The sequence below is a fragment of the Silene latifolia genome, chromosome Y (genome assembly GCF_048544455.1).
Source record: "Silene latifolia isolate original U9 population chromosome Y, ASM4854445v1, whole genome shotgun sequence".
In the NCBI taxonomy this organism is placed as follows: domain Eukaryota; kingdom Viridiplantae; phylum Streptophyta; class Magnoliopsida; order Caryophyllales; family Caryophyllaceae; genus Silene; species Silene latifolia.
In genome coordinates, this window is record NC_133538.1 from 18,712,078 (window position 1) to 18,734,027 (window position 21,950).

General features: G+C 33.8%; 1 protein-coding gene across 1 annotated transcript in view; it reads right to left on the reverse strand.

Annotated features, from left to right (window-relative positions):
* Positions 1 to 295: 295 nt before the first annotated feature.
* LOC141627050 (oxysterol-binding protein-related protein 3C-like) overlaps positions 296 to 21,950 on the reverse strand; it is a 54,460-nt gene continuing 32,805 nt past the window's right edge. Inside the window, exon 4 of the mRNA XM_074440551.1 lies at positions 296 to 847. Within this exon, the coding sequence (XP_074296652.1) occupies positions 669 to 847 (179 nt within the window). The 3' untranslated portion in view covers positions 296 to 668. The remainder of the gene's footprint in view (positions 848 to 21,950) is intronic.

The following is a 21,950-nucleotide window of genomic DNA, read 5'->3' on the forward strand; positions in this document are numbered from 1 at the left end:
CGATCAAGTATTCTTCCTCTAAAACAGCTCCAACTCGTAGCCGACTGCTTCGTAGACCGTTCCTTCACGCATCCCAATGCAATATCCCACTCTGAAAATCCCGTCTCCTCAAATTGCATGCAAAATAGGACGAAAATGGTACGATTACACTACTTTTACGTTCATTCCTACAAGATAGACAAAACGAACCAAAGTAGCCAATTCGGGGCAAAATGCAATATAAACAGTACAAAAGTACATGGAAATACGTGCAAAAATAGACTAAAAAGACTATACAAAATGCACGTATAAAAAACGATGCTCGGGAAGAGGAAGGGGTGTTTTGTTTGTGTATACAATACAGGCATACAGCAGTAGCACACTAGCACGTCTTTTAGCAAAGACCAAGAGAGGCAAATTAAAATAATAAACTCCTTACTAACTTCTTTTCTTACTAGTTGTTGCCACGCGCCCTACCGGGCGCGGGACCTCAATTTGGAAAACCGTTTGGGTGATCACATATGAAGGCGTCAATATGAAAATGGAATTTCCGAAAACCAATTGGGTGATCATAGTGAATAATAAATACAACTACATCGTGTTGGCAGTCGAGGAAACTTGACCTCGAACAGCAGATAAACCACTATACTGCCATGGATTGAACTCCTTGTTCTTCACGTCTTCCACTTCTATAGCGTCTGTCGGTCTATAGCTGTGCGGTGCTCAACATACTTTCCATTGAATTGATAGACTTCCAACTCACCCCACGGGGTGGTTGTAACTTCTTCGGTTAGTTCAAACCATTTTAGGATAAACTTGACGCCATAGGCTTCTCGATTCCTTTTTTCTGCTCCGACTATCCTCAAAGCTGAAAATCGGATAAGAGTCACAATAGTCAGAACTCAGAACCAAACAGCAGAAAATTTTTCTTTTTAAAACAGAAATCTATTCGGAGGGAATCTGGTAGCCAATGAAGTTTAAGTAGTTAATCTCAATTCAACGAAATATGTTAAATCAAGAACTGCAACTAACTATGAGGTGGGTTCTCCTCTCCAAATCATTATGTGATAAATTGTCCAAATTTAATAACATATGATATTTAATGGATCATTCTTCGACAAAACTTTAATCTGCCTTTAAAATTGGTAAAGTATATGTAAGCGTATGAATCCCTGACTAGGGTTGCATATCATTAAGGAATATATAGTTACAAATTACATAGGGTTAGCCTAATTACAAGGAGAGAATATCTCTAAATAAGTTAACATACTAACTAATAATATACAAGATAATCATAAAGATATATACAATCTAATATATTTACTAATACACCTCGCATTCGAAGCGGTAGGAGAACGAACGCTTAAGCTGGAGCGAAAACCTGTAAACAGTGGCTTGGAAAGGCCTTTAGTAAAAATATCTGCATATTGGTATTCGGCCGGAACATGAAGAACTCGAATTTTCTAAAGTCGGACTTGATCGCGAACAAAATGAATATCAATCTCAATATGTTTAGTTCGCTGATGTTGAACCGGGTTGCCAGATAAATAAACAGCCGATATATTATCACAATAAACAAGACTAGCCGAGAAGATAGGAACGTGAAGTTCAGATAATAAATTTCGGAGCCAGCTTGTTTCGGCAACCGCATTTGCAACGCCCCTGTATTCTGCTTCCGCGCTTGATTTAGAAACTGTAGCTTGACGCTTGGAAGACCAAGACACCAAGTTATCCCCAAGAAAAACATAATAGCCGGAAGTAGATCGTCGTGAGTCGGGACAACCACCCCAATCAGCATTCGAGTAAGCAGTCAAATTATGAGTTGCTGATTTGGTAATGGTCATGCCATATTCAAGGGTCCCCTTAACATAACGCAAGATACATTTCAAAAACTGAAAATGGGGCTCACGAGGGGAGTGCATAAAAAGACAAACCTGTTGAACCGCATAAGTTATATCAGGCCGAGTAATTGTAAGGTACTGTAATGCGCCGACAAGACTCCTATATAGCGTGGAATCGGCAAGGAGAGGGCCTTCCGTGGAGCTCAATTTTGAGCCGACCTCAACAGGTGTCGTAGCGGGATTGCATGAAGACATGGAAGCACGATCGAGTAGGTCACGAGTGATGCGTGTCAATTATATGATGTTTTACACCCTATTTTACACGCATTTCAGAGCTCATTTATGTGGTTTAAGGCTACTATTTGCCCCATTTCATCTACTTTCGTATTGTTATGTAATATTGCAGATTTATGCGGAAATGAGTAGATATTGAACCAAATCCGTCCCCGAGTATCTTGCATTGCATTTGACGTGAAGTATTTGCTCAAGGAACGAGCTTGGTGCGCATTTCGAGGCCCGAAGGACAAATCCACGAGGATTTAGAAGTCAAGTATCGCTAAAGCGATCGATCGACCGCTACCTATGGTCGATCGACCATACCTCGACTTCCAGGAGCCACTGTTCAGAGCTTACCAGTTGATCGACCGGCCTCAGTGGTCGATCGACCACACCGCTACTTTGACGTGAATTAAAAGATCGAGGAATAGCAAGCCCATAGTAGTTAGGTTTCGGCAATAAGAACTACGTTGTATTCTATATAACGTATGCTAGGTTTTGAGAACGATTATTCAGTTTTTATCAAGCTTTAATCTAGTTTTATTATCAGAAATTCTTTAGGGTTCTTTAGTTTATAATCTTTTCCATTCAATAAAAGTTACTTTGGCATTCGGGTTCTTGGATCTTTATTCTCTGCAAATTCCGTTCGGTATTCTCCTGCTCTTATTCAGTTTCATTGCTTATATTTCGTTAATAGTATAGAATTGCTAGTTAGTTTCCCGAAGCCGATTATCGTTTATTGTTATTTGTTATTTAACTATTTCAAGCATGAATCCAGTAGTTTTATTCATTAATATTGTTGTTGTTTTTATCAATACCATGAGTAGCTAAATAGCTTGTGCTAGGATGTAGGGGAACTGTAGATTAGGCGGCATTAGAATAGGGGACCCTGAATCGCGCCATGGTCGATCGACTGGGTACCCTGGTCGATCGACCGCCTCGTGAGATATGCTTCGTTTTAATTAATTTAATTGCTTTGTTTGACGAATCCAGTGCACGCGACTAGTTGAATGTTTAGGATTTGACCGACCCAATAAAGATCGAAAGATAGGGAAAGGAGATAGCCTACCTAATTAAGATGACTAGATTAACGAGATCGAAAGATAATTTAGTTTAGCCTTTTAGTCACTTTTCAGGACGAAAGTTAGTATTAGTGATATTAGGGACCTGTAGCGAGATCGAAAGATGCTACTTGTGAGAGTGGACCGAGAGGACCTCTTATTTTTCCGTCTCACGCGTTTGATTTAGACCTACCTAGTATGTTTGCCTTAAAACTATAGTGAACCGACCATCTTAGCACCCTTTTAATCCTTGATTTCATCTCTTTGTTTAGTTTATTTTACTTTTATTGCCTTAGCTATAGATAACTCAAATCAATCAACCCCACATACTTCATTACCTTAAGACTAGAAATAGACAATTATTAATTACATTCGCCTCCCGTGGTTCGACCACTGTTACCACTAGCTTCATTAGTTTTAATAGGTACTAGGTAGTATCCCGCGCTTCGCGCGGCCTATTTTAAAATTTTATTATTATAATTGAAGAAAAATAACAAAATTTGTATATGACCTTTAATATTTTTAACTATAAATAAAAATAAATCATTTTTTCTCAAATTTAATTTTTTAGGTTTAACTTCAATGTTTTAAAATAAATTACATACCGTTTTAATTAAAACTAATAAGTGATAATTAATTATGTATGATCAATGTTTATAAATTATTTTATGACTGATCAAATATCATATTAATTAAAATAAAATTTATTCGAATAATGCAACAATCAACATTAAGTTCTCAAATTATATCATTTCACTATATTTTATGTTCCAAATCAATTAATATTTGTTCAAAATAAAGTGAATATAATTTTATATAATTTTTTGTTTTTTATTTATAACGTGTGATATTAATGTATCAAACATATAGAGTTCAAACTCAACTTATTCAAATGTTTTCATTGTGTCTTACACGTGTTATGTGTCAAGCATATCTATAAGAATTGCACCTTTTGTATTTTTAAACAACTATATATAAATGATGTTTAAGAGTTTACCTGTAAATAAAATAGGTTAAACTTTCTTAAATAATATATTTTGATGTTTAACTTCAAAGTATTTAGAAGATGTCATATAAAATATTTAACTAAAAGTAATATTTAGCTAGTCATGATCAATATTTATACTCGACGTATACATATTTTAATTGAAGATATTAAAGAAAAATATAACACTTTTTCTACTTTTTCATGTCGTTTATAATTCTATATTATTTTATAATCATTACTTTTGTTTTGATTATTTAAATGCACTCGCGATCACTGTGTACATACATACTCGTTATCACACTATTTAAAGCTATCAAAATCTCACATTTAACTTATTACGGGATTCTACCTAGGTTTGTGACCCGTGAAATTCACGGGTTTATGAGAATTTTTATGAGGCTTGGTGTCGATTCAACAGCTTTATGTTTACGTAAAAAGACATGTCGACGACACCAAGCCTCATAAAAATTCTCACAAACACCTCTATTAAATCATCGGGTTCTCACCACTATTTAACTTATTACGCATAAACACCTCTATTTAACTTATTTTGACTCCTGTACTCTCTCTTTTCAAATGAATTTTATAATTTTGTTAAAATATACTTCACATATAAATATAAAATATATGAAATTTATTTGAATGAAGGGAGTATTTTATTTTCTCCATAGTTTCTATGAAGACAATTTATCGCCAGTTGTGACATAAATTTTTTACCAATTTAACATTACATATTGAGTAAACTTCTTAATATTTGGAAATTCAACTATTTGAAAGCGAGAAATGACGTTTTGAAAAAAACCATTGAAACTTCAACATATTTGTATAACACACTACTTTTGTACTCCACTTGTAAAATTGCGATGAGCATTTAAAAATCTTGAAAATGTATACACAATTACTAATTGTAAAGCTATGAGGGAAGAGGATTCTCTCTGTTTTTTTTGTTGTCCATTTGCTCTCACAAAGATGTTTATTATTATTATTATTATATACTATATTCCAATTTTACTCATTAACCCTTTTCATTTTTAAGTAAATTCACAACCATTCGATTAGGCCTAGAGAATCTGGACATTTGAGAAGTAATGAACATCCATTTCGTTTTTTTCTAAGAAATAGGGAAAATCGTTACTCATAGAAACATTAGTACTCCATACTATATACAGTAGTCCCTAATAGTGGCAACATTCGTAAAATTGTTCGGAGTATCAATATCAACTATTTTATACATTAGATTTTGTTTTCTCAGTTTGGGTAAGCATAATGAAAGAAAAGAAGCCTATATATATATCAAAAATTAATAAGCATAATTAAAGAAAAGAAGCATGGATGTATAAAATAAAAGTTGTACCATATTTTTATTTTTGGCATAATCATCACCAACTCGATTGTTTTTACACCATTTTCTCAAACTGTTTTGAACTTATTCAACAACTATACCGCTTGTTATGCAAAATTGTTAGCCGTTTAGAACTCTTTATTCATTGAACCCATTGAAATTTTTACATTTAGAAAGAATGCATAACAAAACGGATGCGAAGATTTCGAATAAATAAGACAAAGTGAAAATTTGGTAGTTTGACCTTCATTCTACTATAAGGAAATATAAACCTCTAATCTCATTAACTTCCCTTTTTGGTTGTAATTCTTAGAGAACATCATCATACACATATATACATATTCAATTATCCACAACTAATATAGAATCATATTAGTAAGGGAATTGTCCTCACTTGAACTCATAGTTGATCTTGCACTTGAACCTAATAATATCACCATATATGTGTGAATGTGTGATTCCACTTTGCTATTCATTGAACAACTGAAGTTGTATAGAATTTGTTTTTCATGGGAAGTATGACCAATTTCAGTTTTCTCCTTGAAATAAAGGGTTATCATTTCCGATGCATTTGGCAGCCATTTTGCCAGGAGCGAGGCCGGGTTCGGTGAAGTTCTTTAATGGATCATCTTGATCTTAGACGATGATACTCAAATCAATGATAAAAAACATTTAACATTTAGGAAATGATCAATGTGACTAATGTAAATGCTAAGTTTTTATTTGAAGCTTTTTGCAAATCTTCTTAAAATAAAGAGAAAAAGAAGGATGTGACTCAAATCTGATGAGAGAAATAAATTTATAGGGTAAATAAGTGGATGAAGAGAAGGTAGTCAATAAAAAGATATGAGTTACATTCAATGATGAGTCTACCACTCTTTTGAATGAAAAATTGGGAAAATGTGCGTTGAACATTGTTTGTTGACATTACATTGAAACAAAATATTGCACATAATAGTATACTCGTAGTCTCATATGGAGTATCGGAAGATAAATCATACATTGGGAATGTGCGTAGTAATTTAGTACACCTCATTTCATTTCTAGTCAATTTATCATTTTTCTTTACATACTACAGTAAGTTACTAATTTGTGTACCTAACGACCTACTATATTTCAAAGTACTATATTATTTCCAATTTCCAATTATTTATTTTCTTTTGCATGCTACTCCCTCCTATTCAGGGTATTTTTCCCTATTTCCATATTCGATTATTCGGGTTTTCTTCCCTATTTCCTTTTTTGGGTTGATTTGTGTGGTCCAAACTCAATGGCATGTGGGGGTAGTGTGTTTTGTGTGGTCCAAATTGATTTCCTTATTTCTTGGGTAAAAAGTAAAGGGGAAGAATATAGTGAATAGGAGGGAGTACATGTCTAATCTACATTGTTGCAACCCAACTTTATATATAGATATAAAGTTTATAACTTTCTCAAAAATGTCTTTTTGAAAATTCACGGGATCACACTAAGTTTTATAACTTAGTGTTTGTGAAAATTCACGGGATCACACTAAGTTTTATAACTTTCTCAAAATGTCTTTTCACGTAAACATAAAACATTATGAGACACTCACTTTAATCATTTCTACAAATAAAAAATATTTCAATAAATATAATGAAAATTATACTCAATTTGAAGCATTTTTCGCAATGAACGTAATTATTTACGTTTTAGAATTTATATCAAAATAATTTTTTAATAAATTTAGAATCAAATCACCCTAATTATTTAATTTAATTTTATAATAAAATTTATTAAATTATAATATATTTTGCTGAGATTTATACAACATTTATTATGTTTATATTTAATGTTCAAATTTGTAATTAATACTTGTATTTAATGTCAAGTTGACACGTGGCGCATCCACAAATAAGCTTTCAACCCATATATATATATATATATATATATATATATATATATATATATATATATATTTATTGGTTGAGCTGGTGTCCTCCACAAATTAGTGTGATAACATTTGTAAATCTCTTACAGGTTCACAAGGGTATACTTCGTATATTTAATCAGTTGATTAACGTTTACCTAATAACGGTTGGCTTGCTAGAAAGTTTGACGTTATTATCATACAGATGGCGGTGATCAACTGGTCCCTAAAGGTCACACCTATAGGACGTATTTGAGAAATGTGGTTATAGAAATATAATTACATTGATGCCCAAAATGACTAAAAAGTTAGTCAATGTGTTGATGAGATAATTATTTAATGAAAATTAAATAATATTAAGTTGAGACGAATTAACTGTCAATTCGTAAATTAAATATAATAAGTTATATTTAATTAAATATATATAAGGTTAGTTTGGACGAATTAATTTGTTAATTCGTAGTTAAATATAATCAGTTGTATTTAATATCAACAAGTTGAATGTGTCATAGTGGTAATAGTGAGGGTACACAAGCCAAGAGGTCATGGGTTCGATCCTCACTAGATGACAATTTAACACACTTTATATATTTTTGGAAAGACCAAAAATAAGGAAATTCTATTCCTTATTTCGGTCAATGTTGGCCGAAAATTAGGAGATATATTTCTTTCCTAATTGATTTCGGATTTTGGTACAGAAAATTATGAGTTGCTGATTTGGTAATGGTCATGCCATATTCAAGGGTCCCCTTAACATAACGCAAGATACATTTCAAAAACTGAAAATGGGGCTCACGAGGGGAGTGCATAAAAAGACAAACCTGTTGAACCGCATAAGTTATATCAGGCCGAGTAATTGTAAGGTACTGTAATGCGCCGACAAGACTCCTATATAGCGTGGAATCGGCAAGGAGAGGGCCTTCCGTGGAGCTCAATTTTGAGCCGACCTCAACAGGTGTCGTAGCGGGATTGCATGAAGACATGGAAGCACGATCGAGTAGGTCACGAGTGATGCGTGTCAATTATATGATGTTTTACACCCTATTTTACACGCATTTCAGAGCTCATTTATGTGGTTTAAGGCTACTATTTGCCCCATTTCATCTACTTTCGTATTGTTATGTAATATTGCAGATTTATGCGGAAATGAGTAGATATTGAACCAAATCCGTCCCCGAGTATCTTGCATTGCATTTGACGTGAAGTATTTGCTCAAGGAACGAGCTTGGTGCGCATTTCGAGGCCCGAAGGACAAATCCACGAGGATTTAGAAGTCAAGTATCAGCTAAAGCAGTCGATCGACCGCTACCTATGGTCGATCGACCATACCTCGACTTCCAGGAGCCACTGTTCAGAGCTTACCAGTTGATCGACCGGCCTCAGTGGTCGATCGACCACACCGCTACTTTGACGTGAATTAAAAGATCGAGGAATAGCAAGCCCATAGTAGTTAGGTTTCTGAATAAGAACTACGTTGTATTCTATATAACGTATGCTAGGTTTTGAGAACGATTATTCAGTTTTATCAAGCTTTAATCTAGTTTTATTATCAGAAATTCTTTAGGGTTCTTTAGTTTATAATCTTTTCCATTCAATAAAAGTTACTTTGGCATTCGGGTTCTTGGATCTTTATTCTCTGCAAATTCCGTTCGGTATTCTCCTGCTCTTATTCAGTTTCATTGCTTATATTTCGTTAATAGTATAGAATTGCTAGTTAGTTTCCCGAAGCCGATTATCGTTTATTGTTATTTGTTATTTAACTATTTCAAGCATGAATCCAGTAGTTTTATTCATTAATATTGTTGTTGTTTTTATCAATACCATGAGTAGCTAAATAGCTTGTGCTAGGATGTAGGGGAACTGTAGATTAGGCGGCATTAGAATAGGGGACCCTGAATCGCGCCATGGTCGATCGACTGGGTACCCTGGTCGATCGACTGGCCTCGTGAGATATGCTTCGTTTTAATTAATTTAATTGCTTTGTTTGACGAATCGAGCGCACGCGACTAGTTGAATGTTTAGGATTTGACCGACCCAATAAAAATCGAAAGATAGGGAAGGGAGATAGCCTACCTAATTAAGATGACTAGATTAACGAGATCGAAAGATAATTTAGTTTAGCCTTTTAGTCACTTTTCAGGACGAAAGTTAGTATTAGTGATATTAGGGACCTGTAGCGAGATCGAAAGATGCTACTTGTGAGAGTGGACCGAGAGGACCTCTTATTTTTCCGTCTCACGCGTTTGATTTAGACCTACCTAGTATGCTGCCGCCGAAACTATAGTGAACCGACCATCTTAGCACCCTTTTAATCCTTGATTTCATCTACTGTTTAGTTTATTTTACTTTTATTGCCTTAGCTATAGATAACTCAAATCAATCAACCCCCACATACTGTTACCTTAAGACTAGAAATAGACAATTATTAATTACATTCGCCTCCCTGTGGTTCGACCCTGTTACCACTAGCTTCTGTTAGTTTTAATAGGTACTAGGTAGTATCCCGCGCTTCGCGCGGCCTATTTTAAAATTTTATTATTATAATTGAAGAAAAATAACAAAATTTGTATATGACCTTTAATATTTTTAACTATAAATAAAAATAAATCATTTTTTCTCAAATTTAATTTTTTAGGTTTAACTTCAATGTTTTAAAATAAATTACATACCGTTTTAATTAAAACTAATAAGTGATAATTAATTATGTATGATCAATGTTTATAAATTATTTTATGACTGATCAAATATCATATTAATTAAAATAAAATTTATTCGAATAATGCAACAATCAACATTAAGTTCTCAAATTATATCATTTCACTATATTTTATGTTCCAAATCAATTAATATTTGTTCAAAATAAAGTGAATATAATTTTATATAATTTTTTGTTTTTTATTTATAACGTGTGATATTAATGTATCAAACATATAGAGTTCAAACTCAACTTATTCAAATGTTTTCATTGTGTCTTACACGTGTTATGTGTCAAGCATATCTATAAGAATTGCACCTTTTGTATTTTTAAACAACTATATATAAATGATGTTTAAGAGTTTACCTGTAAATAAAATAGGTTAAACTTTCTTAAATAATATATTTTGATGTTTAACTTCAAAGTATTTAGAAGATGTCATATAAAATATTTAACTAAAAGTAATATTTAGCTAGTCATGATCAATATTTATACTCGACGTATACATATTTTAATTGAAGATATTAAAGAAAAATATAACACTTTTTCTACTTTTTCATGTCGTTTATAATTCTATATTATTTTATAATCATTACTTTTGTTTTGATTATTTAAATGCACTCGCGATCACCGTGTACATACATACTCGTTATCACACTATTTAAAGCTATCAAAATCTCACATTTAACTTATTACGGGATTCTACCTAGGTTTGTGACCCGTGAAATTCACGGGTTTATGAGAATTTTTATGAGGCTTGGTGTCGATTCAACAACTTTATGTTTACGTAAAAAGACATGTCGACGACACCAAGCCTCATAAAAATTCTCACAAACACCTCTATTAAATCATCGGGTTCTCACCACTATTTAACTTATTACGCATAAACACCTCTATTTAACTTATTTTGACTCCTGTACTCTCTCTTTTCAAATGAATTTTATAATTTTGTTAAAATATACTTCACATATAAATATAAAATATATGAAATTTATTTGAATGAAGGGAGTATTTTATTTTCTCCATAGTTTCTATGAAGACAATTTATCGCCATTGTGAGACATAAATTTTTTACCAATTTAACATTACATATTGAGTAAACTTCTTAATATTTGGAAATTCAACTATTTGAAAGCGAGAAATGACGTTTTGAAAAAAACCATTGAAACTTCAACATATTTGTATAACACACTACTTTTGTACTCCACTTGTAAAATTGCGATGAGCATTTAAAAATCTTGAAAATGTATACACAATTACTAATTGTAAAGCTATGAGGGAAGAGGATTCTCTCTGTTTTTTTTGTTGTCCATTTGCTCTCACAAAGATGTTTATTATTATTATTATTATATACTATATTCCAATTTTACTCATTAACCCTTTTCATTTTTAAGTAAATTCACAACCATTCGATTAGGCCTAGAGAATCTGGACATTTGAGAAGTAATGAACATCCATTTCGTTTTTTTCTAAGAAATAGGGAAAATCGTTACTCATAGAAACATTAGTACTCCATACTATATACAGTAGTCCCTAATAGTGGCAACATTCGTAAAATTGTTCGGAGTATCAATATCAACTATTTTATACATTAGATTTTGTTTTCTCAGTTTGGGTAAGCATAATGAAAGAAAAGAAGCCTATATATATATCAAAAATTAATAAGCATAATTAAAGAAAAGAAGCATGGATGTATAAAATAAAAGTTGTACCATATTTTTATTTTTGGCATAACTGTCACCAACTCGATTGTTTTTACACCATTTTCTCAAACTGTTTTGAACTTATTCAACAACTATACCGCTTGTTATGCAAAATTGTTAGCCGTTTAGAACTCTTTATTCATTGAACCCATTGAAATTTTTACATTTAGAAAGAATGCATAACAAAACGGATGCAGCATTTCGAATAAATAAGACAAAGTGAAAATTTGGTAGTTTGACCTTCATTCTACTATAAGGAAATATAAACCTCTAATCTCATTAACTTCCCTTTTTGGTTGTAATTCTTAGAGAACATCATCATACACATATATACATATTCAATTATCCACAACTAATATAGAATCATATTAGTAAGGGAATTGTCCTCACTTGAACTCATAGTTGATCTTGCACTTGAACCTAATAATATCACCATATATGTGTGAATGTGTGATTCCACTTTGCTATTCATTGAACAACTGAAGTTGTATAGAATTTGTTTTTCATGGGAAGTATGACCAATTTCAGTTTTCTCCTTGAAATAAAGGGTTATCATTTCCGATGCATTTGGCAGCCATTTTGCCAGGAGCGAGGCCGGGTTCGGTGAAGTTCTTTAATGGATCATCTTGATCTTAGACGATGATACTCAAATCAATGATAAAAAACATTTAACATTTAGGAAATGATCAATGTGACTAATGTAAATGCTAAGTTTTTATTTGAAGCTTTTTGCAAATCTTCTTAAAATAAAGAGAAAAAGAAGGATGTGACTCAAATCAATGAGAGAAATAAATTTATAGGGTAAATAAGTGGATGAAGAGAAGGTAGTCAATAAAAAGATATGAGTTACATTCAATGATGAGTCTACCACTCTTTTGAATGAAAAATTGGGAAAATGTGCGTTGAACATTGTTTGTTGACATTACATTGAAACAAAATATTGCACATAATAGTATACTCGTAGTCTCATATGGAGTATCGGAAGATAAATCATACATTGGGAATGTGCGTAGTAATTTAGTACACCTCATTTCATTTCTAGTCAATTTATCATTTTTCTTTACATACTACAGTAAGTTACTAATTTGTGTACCTAACGACCTACTATATTTCAAAGTACTATATTATTTCCAATTTCCAATTATTTATTTTCTTTTGCATGCTACTCCCTCCTATTCAGGGTATTTTTCCCTATTTCCATATTCGATTATTCGGGTTTTCTTCCCTATTTCCTTTTTTGGGTTGATTTGTGTGGTCCAAACTCAATGGCATGTGGGGGTAGTGTGTTTTGTGTGGTCCAAATTGATTTCCTTATTTCTTGGGTAAAAAGTAAAGGGGAAGAATATAGTGAATAGGAGGGAGTACATGTCTAATCTACATTGTTGCAACCCAACTTTATATATAGATATAAAGTTTATAACTTTCAAAAAATGTCTTTTTGAAAATTCACGGGATCACACTAAGTTTTATAACTTAGTGTTTGTGAAAATTCACGGGATCACACTAAGTTTTATAACTTTCTCAAAATGTCTTTTCACGTAAACATAAAACATTATGAGACACTCACTTTAATCATTTCTACAAATAAAAAATATTTCAATAAATATAATGAAAATTATACTCAATTTGAAGCATTTTTCGCAATGAACGTAATTATTTACGTTTTAGAATTTATATCAAAATAATTTTTTAATAAATTTAGAATCAAATCACCCTAATTATTTAATTTAATTTTATAATAAAATTTATTAAATTATAATATATTTTGTTGAGATTTATACAACATTTATTATGTTTATATTTAATGTTCAAATTGTAATTAATACTTGTATTTAATGCTGGGTTGACACGTGGCGCATCCACAATGTTTCAACCCATATATATATATATATATATATATATATATATATATATATATATATATATATATATATATATATATAGGATTATTGGTTGAGCTGGTGTCCTCCACAAATTAGTGTGATAACATTTGTAAATCTCTTACAGGTTCACAAGGGTATACTTCGTATATTTAATCAGTTGATTAACGTTTACCTAATAACGGTTGGCTTGCTAGAAAGTTTGACGTTATTATCATACAGATGGCGGTGATCAACTGGTCCCTAAAGGTCACACCTATAGGACGTATTTGAGAAATGTGGTTATAGAAATATAATTACATTGATGCCCAAAATGACTAAAAAGTTAGTCAATGTGTTGATGAGATAATTATTTAATGAAAATTAAATAATATTAAGTTGAGACAATTAATCATCAATTCGTAAATTAAATATAATAAGTTATATTTAATTAAATATATATAAGGTTAGTTTGGACGAATTAATTTGTTAATTCGTAGTTAAATATAATCAGTTGTATTTAATATCAACAAGTTGAATGTGTCATAGTGGTAATAGTGAGGGTACACAAGCCAAGAGGTCATGGGTTCGATCCTCACTAGATGACAATTTAACACACTTTATATATTTTTGGAAAGACCAAAAATAAGGAAATTCTATTCCTTATTTCGGTCAATGTTGGCCGAAAATTAGGAGATATATTTCTTTCCTAATTGATTTCGGATTTTGGTACAGAAAATTTTAGATTGATTTCTAGCATAATCAAAGGGTATATCTCAGATCGTCTTGGGTGCAACTAATAGGCGAATATCAACTTTGATATTGTTCTTAGGCCAATTTTGCAAGGACCCGAGGTTAATTCTAAATCTTTTTACTTATGTTTATGTATTTTATTTTATGACCTTAGATCATCTTTATTATATCGTTATAATCCTTCATATTAAAGGGAAGTATACAGATTATTTCCCACAAGTGGTATCAGAGCACTAGGCTACAATTTTAATTTTGATGATTTTCATAAAATTTGTATGTAAACGATCAGATTTTCGAGAAGAAAAAATTAGGGTTTCGATTTTTTTTAGGATCGAAATTTTTATGCCGTTTTTTTTTGTTTGATGATAGTTTTTCCATTCTATTTTTCATATTATAGTTTATAATCAGTTAAAATTATCATATGAAGAATTGGTAGTTTTTGATTTAATGCAGATTAAGTTAAAATCAAATGGAATCGTCATGTTTATGATTAAAAGATTGTTTTTGCTATATAGTTTTTGGCATATAAATTAATCATGTTTATTATTTCATATGCTAATCATGTTCTAATAGCAAAGGTAAACAATTGATCATCAAATCTTGTTTTAGGGCATAATTGCCGCAAAAAGAAAAGAAAAAAAAAAGGAGGCTGTTTTTTTAGGGTTTACCGAAAAAAAAAAATGTATGTTAATTTTTTTTGGTAAACCGTGAGAAAGAGAAAAAAAAAATTAGGAAAGTTTTTTATTTTGCCTTTTGCCGAAAAAAATAGAGAAAATTTTTTTTGGAAAGTTTTTTTCCCTTGTTTTTCCTATTTACCGAATTAGAATAGGAAATGAGTTGTTTTTTTTTATTTTTTTCAGCCGTGACAAATAAAAAAAAAACCTTTTCGTTTTTTTGGCCGAGACATATTTAGAGAATTGGATTTTATTTTTCTTTATTTTGGCCAATTAGTTATTGTGAATCGGTTCACAATTTAATGATACCGAGTTATTTTAAAGCAGTTTAAAATTTTTGACGGATAGAATTCATATTACAAGTATAATATGGATTAAGTATGAAATTAATGTGATTAAATTGCGGAATTGTCACTTAATTTAATTTAAATAGGTGGTTTGGATAAATTAATCAACATAATTAATTTATTGTATTATGTATGTTTAATTTATTTTTAGTTGATGCTTTTAATTATGTTGAATGAATCGAATGAATGAATTTTATTTACGTATTTAATTTTGCAATCGGTTGTAATTTGTAATACTTAGTGTGGCCTTAGTCAATTATGTTTTCGTAATGAATGAAACATAATTTTTATGTAATTATGAGATCTCGAATCTCCTTTATTTTAGTTTTGGGTTTTGAAATTAGAATGTAATTAATAGGTCAATTATGTAATTTTAATTATTGTAATTTCAAAGAAGACTAAAGAGGAAGATTCAAGCTCACTCCCGCTACATGGATCAAGATGGAACATCAAGACAAGCTTCTCGGGTCCAAGGATGGATTCCAAACTTGTATTTATTGTTCATTTTGATAGGATAGGCCACACTAGGACATTTACTGTTTTTTTTACGTTTTTCATTTTATTGCTTTTCATTCACATGCTAGTAATTGCATCATATTCCGCCTAAAACCAAACCACCTACTACTAAAATGCATGAAAATTGACTCATATAGGTTGTATGTTAGTTTTCATGGACATGCAGATGTCACAGTCTTTAAGCCATCACCTTAGTTTAAATCATTCTCGCATGCTAGATTATAGTTCACTTAAAATGAATTAAAAAGGTGATGGGATCTTCCTCTAAAACGGAAATTGAGATTAGTCTTTATAAGGGCAAACATCTATGAATCCCTTCTTCGTCGGTAGGCCTAATATGACCCCTTCTACGTTGGGTAAGTAGTTGTGTTGACTTAGTTTACCTCAATATTGTAGTCCGAAGAGTTTCTCGTGATTATGATGGACTAAAGATTGTATTTACAGAAATTTATCGACCAAGAATTCTAACGGTAGAATTAGCTAACAGGTTAGCTTATCAATTTACAGAGAATTGAGTCTTGGGGTCATTTATATAATTCTTGAGGGAGGTCAATTGTATAAATGTTTTTGAGTCTTCGCGTTATGACATTAGTTCATTAGACTTAAAATAAAAACGATGCATGCTTATTATTTTATCCTTCTTTCGCAGTGCATAACACGCTTATTATCAATAATACTGTTACAACAAATGGCTGGAAATAACGCAATCCCAATGCCTAGTGCCACATTAGATCGTTCGTCCTGGCTTAAAATGTTCATGGACCAAATGAATCAGTCCACTCGATCAAGAATGATGGGTCCAATTTTATGGATCGGGAGGCGGCACTACGGAATGTCACCATCGCCGACGGTAAGCTCGGTATTTAACTGAGCCAATACCGGTCAACCCAGGCCCAAATGCAGGAGTCAACGAGTCACTCGCTTATAGTGATTTCGTTATGGAAGCGGGCGCGATAAAGAAAGTACTCATCTTTGCAATGGAAACCAATTTGCAGAGACGCTTCATTGCCCAAGGTGCAAACAAGATTTTCACCACGCTCACTAACGAGTTCTCAAAGGCACCGAGAATCGTTACATATGAGCGTACCTGTCGCTTCTTTGATGCGAAACTCCAGAAGGGCCAACCGGTTAGCCCACACATTCTTCACATGATTGAGAATATCGAGAAACTGGAGTCACTGAATTGTAGAATCAGTGAGAGCATTGTCATTGACCGAATGCTTCATTCTCTTCACGATGGTTTTGCCCTTTTTAGGGCGAACTACTACATGAATGACTTGAAAAAGAGTCCTCATGAGCTACACTCCCTTCTCGTAGAGACCGAGAAGGATATGAAATTGAGTGGGAGCATGAAGCAGGATGTTCTCACGATTCACAACAAAGGTAAAGGTGAGGGCAAGGCTTATGGCGACCTAGCTGTAGGTAAGCCAAAGTTTAAGAAGCCAGGAAACGGTAAGAGTGCGCCTGGTGAGACTAGTGGCTCACAGGGCAAGACAAAGAGCAAGGGCGGTGACATAGAGTGCCACCATTGTCACAAGACTGGACATTGGAGGAGGAACTGTCCCGTCTACCGTGAGGAGGCCGTGTCGCTCCTGTTGGTATGTCATCTTATATTCATATGATTGAGATTAACCATGCAAGTTTCGGAACTTGGGTACTAGATACTGGTTGTGGTTCTCATCTGTGTAATCATTTGCAGGGCCTAAAGAACATCATACCTCTCGAAAAAGGTGATGTGGACTCATGAGTCGGGAATGGAGCACGAGTTGTCACGCCTCGAAGGGGACATATGTAATCCAACTCCCTAGTGGTTTTGAGTTATCTTTAAATAACTGTTACTATGTACCCAGTTTATCTAAGAACATTATTTCTGTTTCCGTACTTGCTAAAGACGGTTTTACATTTTCAATAAAGGATAATAGTTGTATTTTCTCTTTTAATGAAATGATTTATGGCAAAGCAGTTTCCATGAATGGAATTTATATCTTAGATCAAACCACGGAAGTATTACACATGAATAATAAGAAATTAAAGGTTGGTGACAAAGATCAAACCTATCTATGGCATTGTCGAATGGGACACATAAATGAGAAACGCGTAAAGAAACTCGTCGATAATGGGACTATTCCCTCATTCGGATTTTCTGCATATGGCACGTGTGAATCATGTCTCATTGGCAAGATGACTCGAATTTACTTCAAAGGTGTTGGAATGCGCGCTAGTGACCTATTAGGACTCATACATACGGACGTATGTGGACCTATGTCAATTACCGCTAGAGATGGCTATAGATATTTTATCACTTTCACGGACGATTTGAGTAGATACGGATATGTCTACTTAATGAAGCATAAAAGTGAGTCCTTTGAGAAATTCAAGGAATACCAGAATAGGGTACAGAACCAACTGGGTCAAAAGATTAAAGCACTCCGTTCAGATCGGGGTGGCGAATATCTTTCAAATGAGTTTGATCAACATCTGAAAGACTGTGGAATCGCTCTACAGTTAACTCCACCTGGAACACCTCAATTAAATGGTGTGTCCGAACGGAGAAATTGAACCTTACTTGATATGGTTCGATCCATGATGAGTCACACAGTAGTGCCTGATTCATTATGGGGTTATGCTCTTTTTGTCACCGCTCTTATACTTAACCGAAATCCGTCTAAAGTCAGTCGACAAGACTCCATATGAAATGTGGAAGGAACAAGACCTAACTTGTCCTTTATTCGGGTTTGGGGCTGCGAGGCTTATGTCAAGTGGAGACACGAGGATAAGCTCGGCCCGCGATCGGTCAAAACATACTTTATAGGTTATCCAAAAGGAACATTTGGTCATTACTTCTATTCGCCAACCGAACATCGAGTTTTTGTTGCGGCTAGTGCGACGTTCTTAGAGAAAGAATTTCTCAAGAACAAGTCGAGTAATAGAACCTTCGAGCCGTCGGAGATTCCGAACCAACAACCGAGGAACAGATGGAGGAAGTCTGTACCTCCAACCGATGATACATTAATATTCCCGAGGAACCTAGGAGGTCGGGTAGAGACTCTCATCCTCCAGACAGATACATTGGTATGGTCGAGGAGAATGATGTTTTACTTCTAGAAAGTAATGAACCCGCAACCTATAAAGGTGCTATGGCCAGTTCCGACTCAAAGCTATGGCTTCAAGCCATGCAATCCGAGATGGACTCCATGTATGAGAATAACGTATGGGATCTAGTTGATTTACCTAATAAGGTAAAACCTCTACAAAGGCAAATGGCTTTACAAAATAAAGCGTTACGTAGACGCGCAAACTGATATCTATAAGGCACGACTTGTGGCAAAAGGTTTCACTCAAGTGCAAGGATTGCATTATGATGAGATATTTGCACCTGTAGTCATGCTACGTTCCATTCGGATAATCTTAGCGATTGCCGCATTTCATGATTATGAGATTTGGCAAATGGATGTGAAAACCGCCTTCTTAAACGGTTATTTGGAGGAAGAGTTGTACATGGTGCAACCCGAAAGTTTCATAGATCCTAAACATCCTAAGAAAGTATGCAAGCTTAAGCGTTCCATTTATGGACTTAAGCAAGCTTCTCGGAGTTGGAATCATCGTTTCGACCAAGTGATAAAAGAGTATGGTTTCACTCGATCGGTCGAAGAACCATGCTTATATATCAAGTCGAGTGGGAGCAAGATTGTATTCTTGATATTCTATGTCGATGACATACTCCTGATTGAGAATGACATTCCTCTCCTATCTTCGGTTAAAGAATGGTTGAAGAACCATTTCCGGATGAAAGATCCGGTGAGGCACAGCGTATTTTGGGAATCCGTATCTCCGAGATAGATCACGACGGACGTTATCACTTAGTCGAATCTTATCTAGATAAGGTTCTTGAGAGGTTCAAAGATGACCAACTCCAAGAAGGGGAACCTTCCTATGACGATCGGGATGCGATTGAGCAAGTCTCGATCACCCACGACGCCCGAAGCTATTGAGCGCATGAGTCGTGTTCCTTACGCTCGCAATAGGATCGATCATGTATGCCATGATATGCACACGCCCGGACGTGGCATATGCATTGAGTATGACGAGTCAAGACCAAAGACTCCAGGTGAAACACACTGGATAGCAGTAAAAAAATATCCTCAAGTACCTACGGAGGACTAAGGATTGGGTATTGACTTATGGAGGCGATACTAAGCTATGCGCAACCGGTTACGCAGATGCTAGCTTCCAAACGGATCGAGATGATTCAAAATCTCAGTCCGGGTTCGTCTTCACTCTTAATGGTGCTGCGGTCAGCTGGAAGAGTTCCAAACAGAGTGTTGTAGCAGATTGTACTACTGAATCCGAGTACTATGCCGCTTCGGAGGCAACAAAGGAAACGATATGGATGCGTCAATTCTTACAAGGGCTTTCGGTAGTTCCTAGTTCGAATGACCCGATCACCATCTATTGTGACAATAGAGGTGCCATCTTCCAGGCTAAGGAGCCAAAGTCTAGCAACAAATCTAGACATGTACTTCGGAAGGCTCACCTAATCCGTGATTACGTGGAGCAAGAAGAGATAGTGATTGACAAGATTGCGACGGATGATAACATCGCAGATCCTCTCACCAAACCGTTGAATTATGATAAGCATGTAGGGCATGTTAATTCCATGGGAATTAAACATGTTCCTAAGTTGTAGTACTTGATTATGGATTTGATACATTATCTTTTTCATATATTATTTACAACTTCATCGTATTATATAGGGTTTTTTGATAACTACTACCTTTGTATTACCATATTTTAAGAACTATTACCAAAATAATTTTCGCTTAAAAACTACTACCAATAAGTTTGAATTTTTTAAAAAACACTACCAAATCTCATCCAAACTCAATAAAACACAATCTCAACCATTTATTTTTGAATTTTCATCCTAAGTTGTTAATTTTATCCCTTAAACTAGTTAATTTGATGAAGTTTAAACAACTTTTTTTTACCTTAATTACGTTAGATAGGTGAATTAGATGAAGCTAATTTAAAGTGATTTTGCCCCAAAATGATTGGCAAACGGTAGTATTGGTAGTGTTAAAGGGATAAAGTTTACAACTTAAGATAGAAATTCAAAAATAAATGGTTAAAATTGTGTTTTATTGGGTTTGGATGAGATTTGGTAGTGTTTTTAAAAAAATATCAAACTTAGAGGTAGTAGTTTTTAAACGAAAATTATTTTGGTAGTAGTTCTTAAAACCGTGTAGTACAAAGGTAGTAGTTATCAAAAAACTCTATTATATATAATATTTTGTTTTTCATGTGGATTGTACTGACAACATTGAACGCCACAAAGTGAACTGAATTACATTATATTTGTTTAGGTCCATAATCGCCAATGTGAGTGATAACTCCTATATTATATTGTGCAGTCGATTGATGGTCGGTTCAACAAGGCATAAGTTAAACGGTTGACTAATCGATCACAGATACGAGATTATGACGATACCTCGTAGGACAATTTTTATTTGTGACAACGTAATGGAGTCCTAAATGTTTTATAACATTCGGTGCCAGGTCGTGGATAGGACATCTATTGTGTACCTAGAGTCGATTCTTTTGACTATCAACTGTCTCTTGAGATTAAGGCAGTCTTTGGGTGACTTTGGTTTCTTTCTCACGCTACACCGAATCGGGGCTAAGTAGATTTTTTTTCTCGGGTCATTTCATACCGTGCTTACATCTCGCAAGATTTGAGTTGAGAAAATATCCATCCCTTATCGGGTATAGTTATTTCTCAGGGCCACTCGAGGAGTTGTAACTGAAATGCATGGCCATGCTCGAATGTTGATTCGCTTATCAGTTAATTTACTCTCTAGTCGGGAAAACCACTCTTGATACTGATCGCTTGTAAAATACGACCTTTGTGAATTCGGATTTGCAAATTGTTTTACATTGAGTGGGAGAAATTTTAAAGGAGATGAGAATCGGTTATCGCACATACACTTGTGAGGACAAGTGGGAGTTTGTTGGAGCTGGTGTCCTCCAC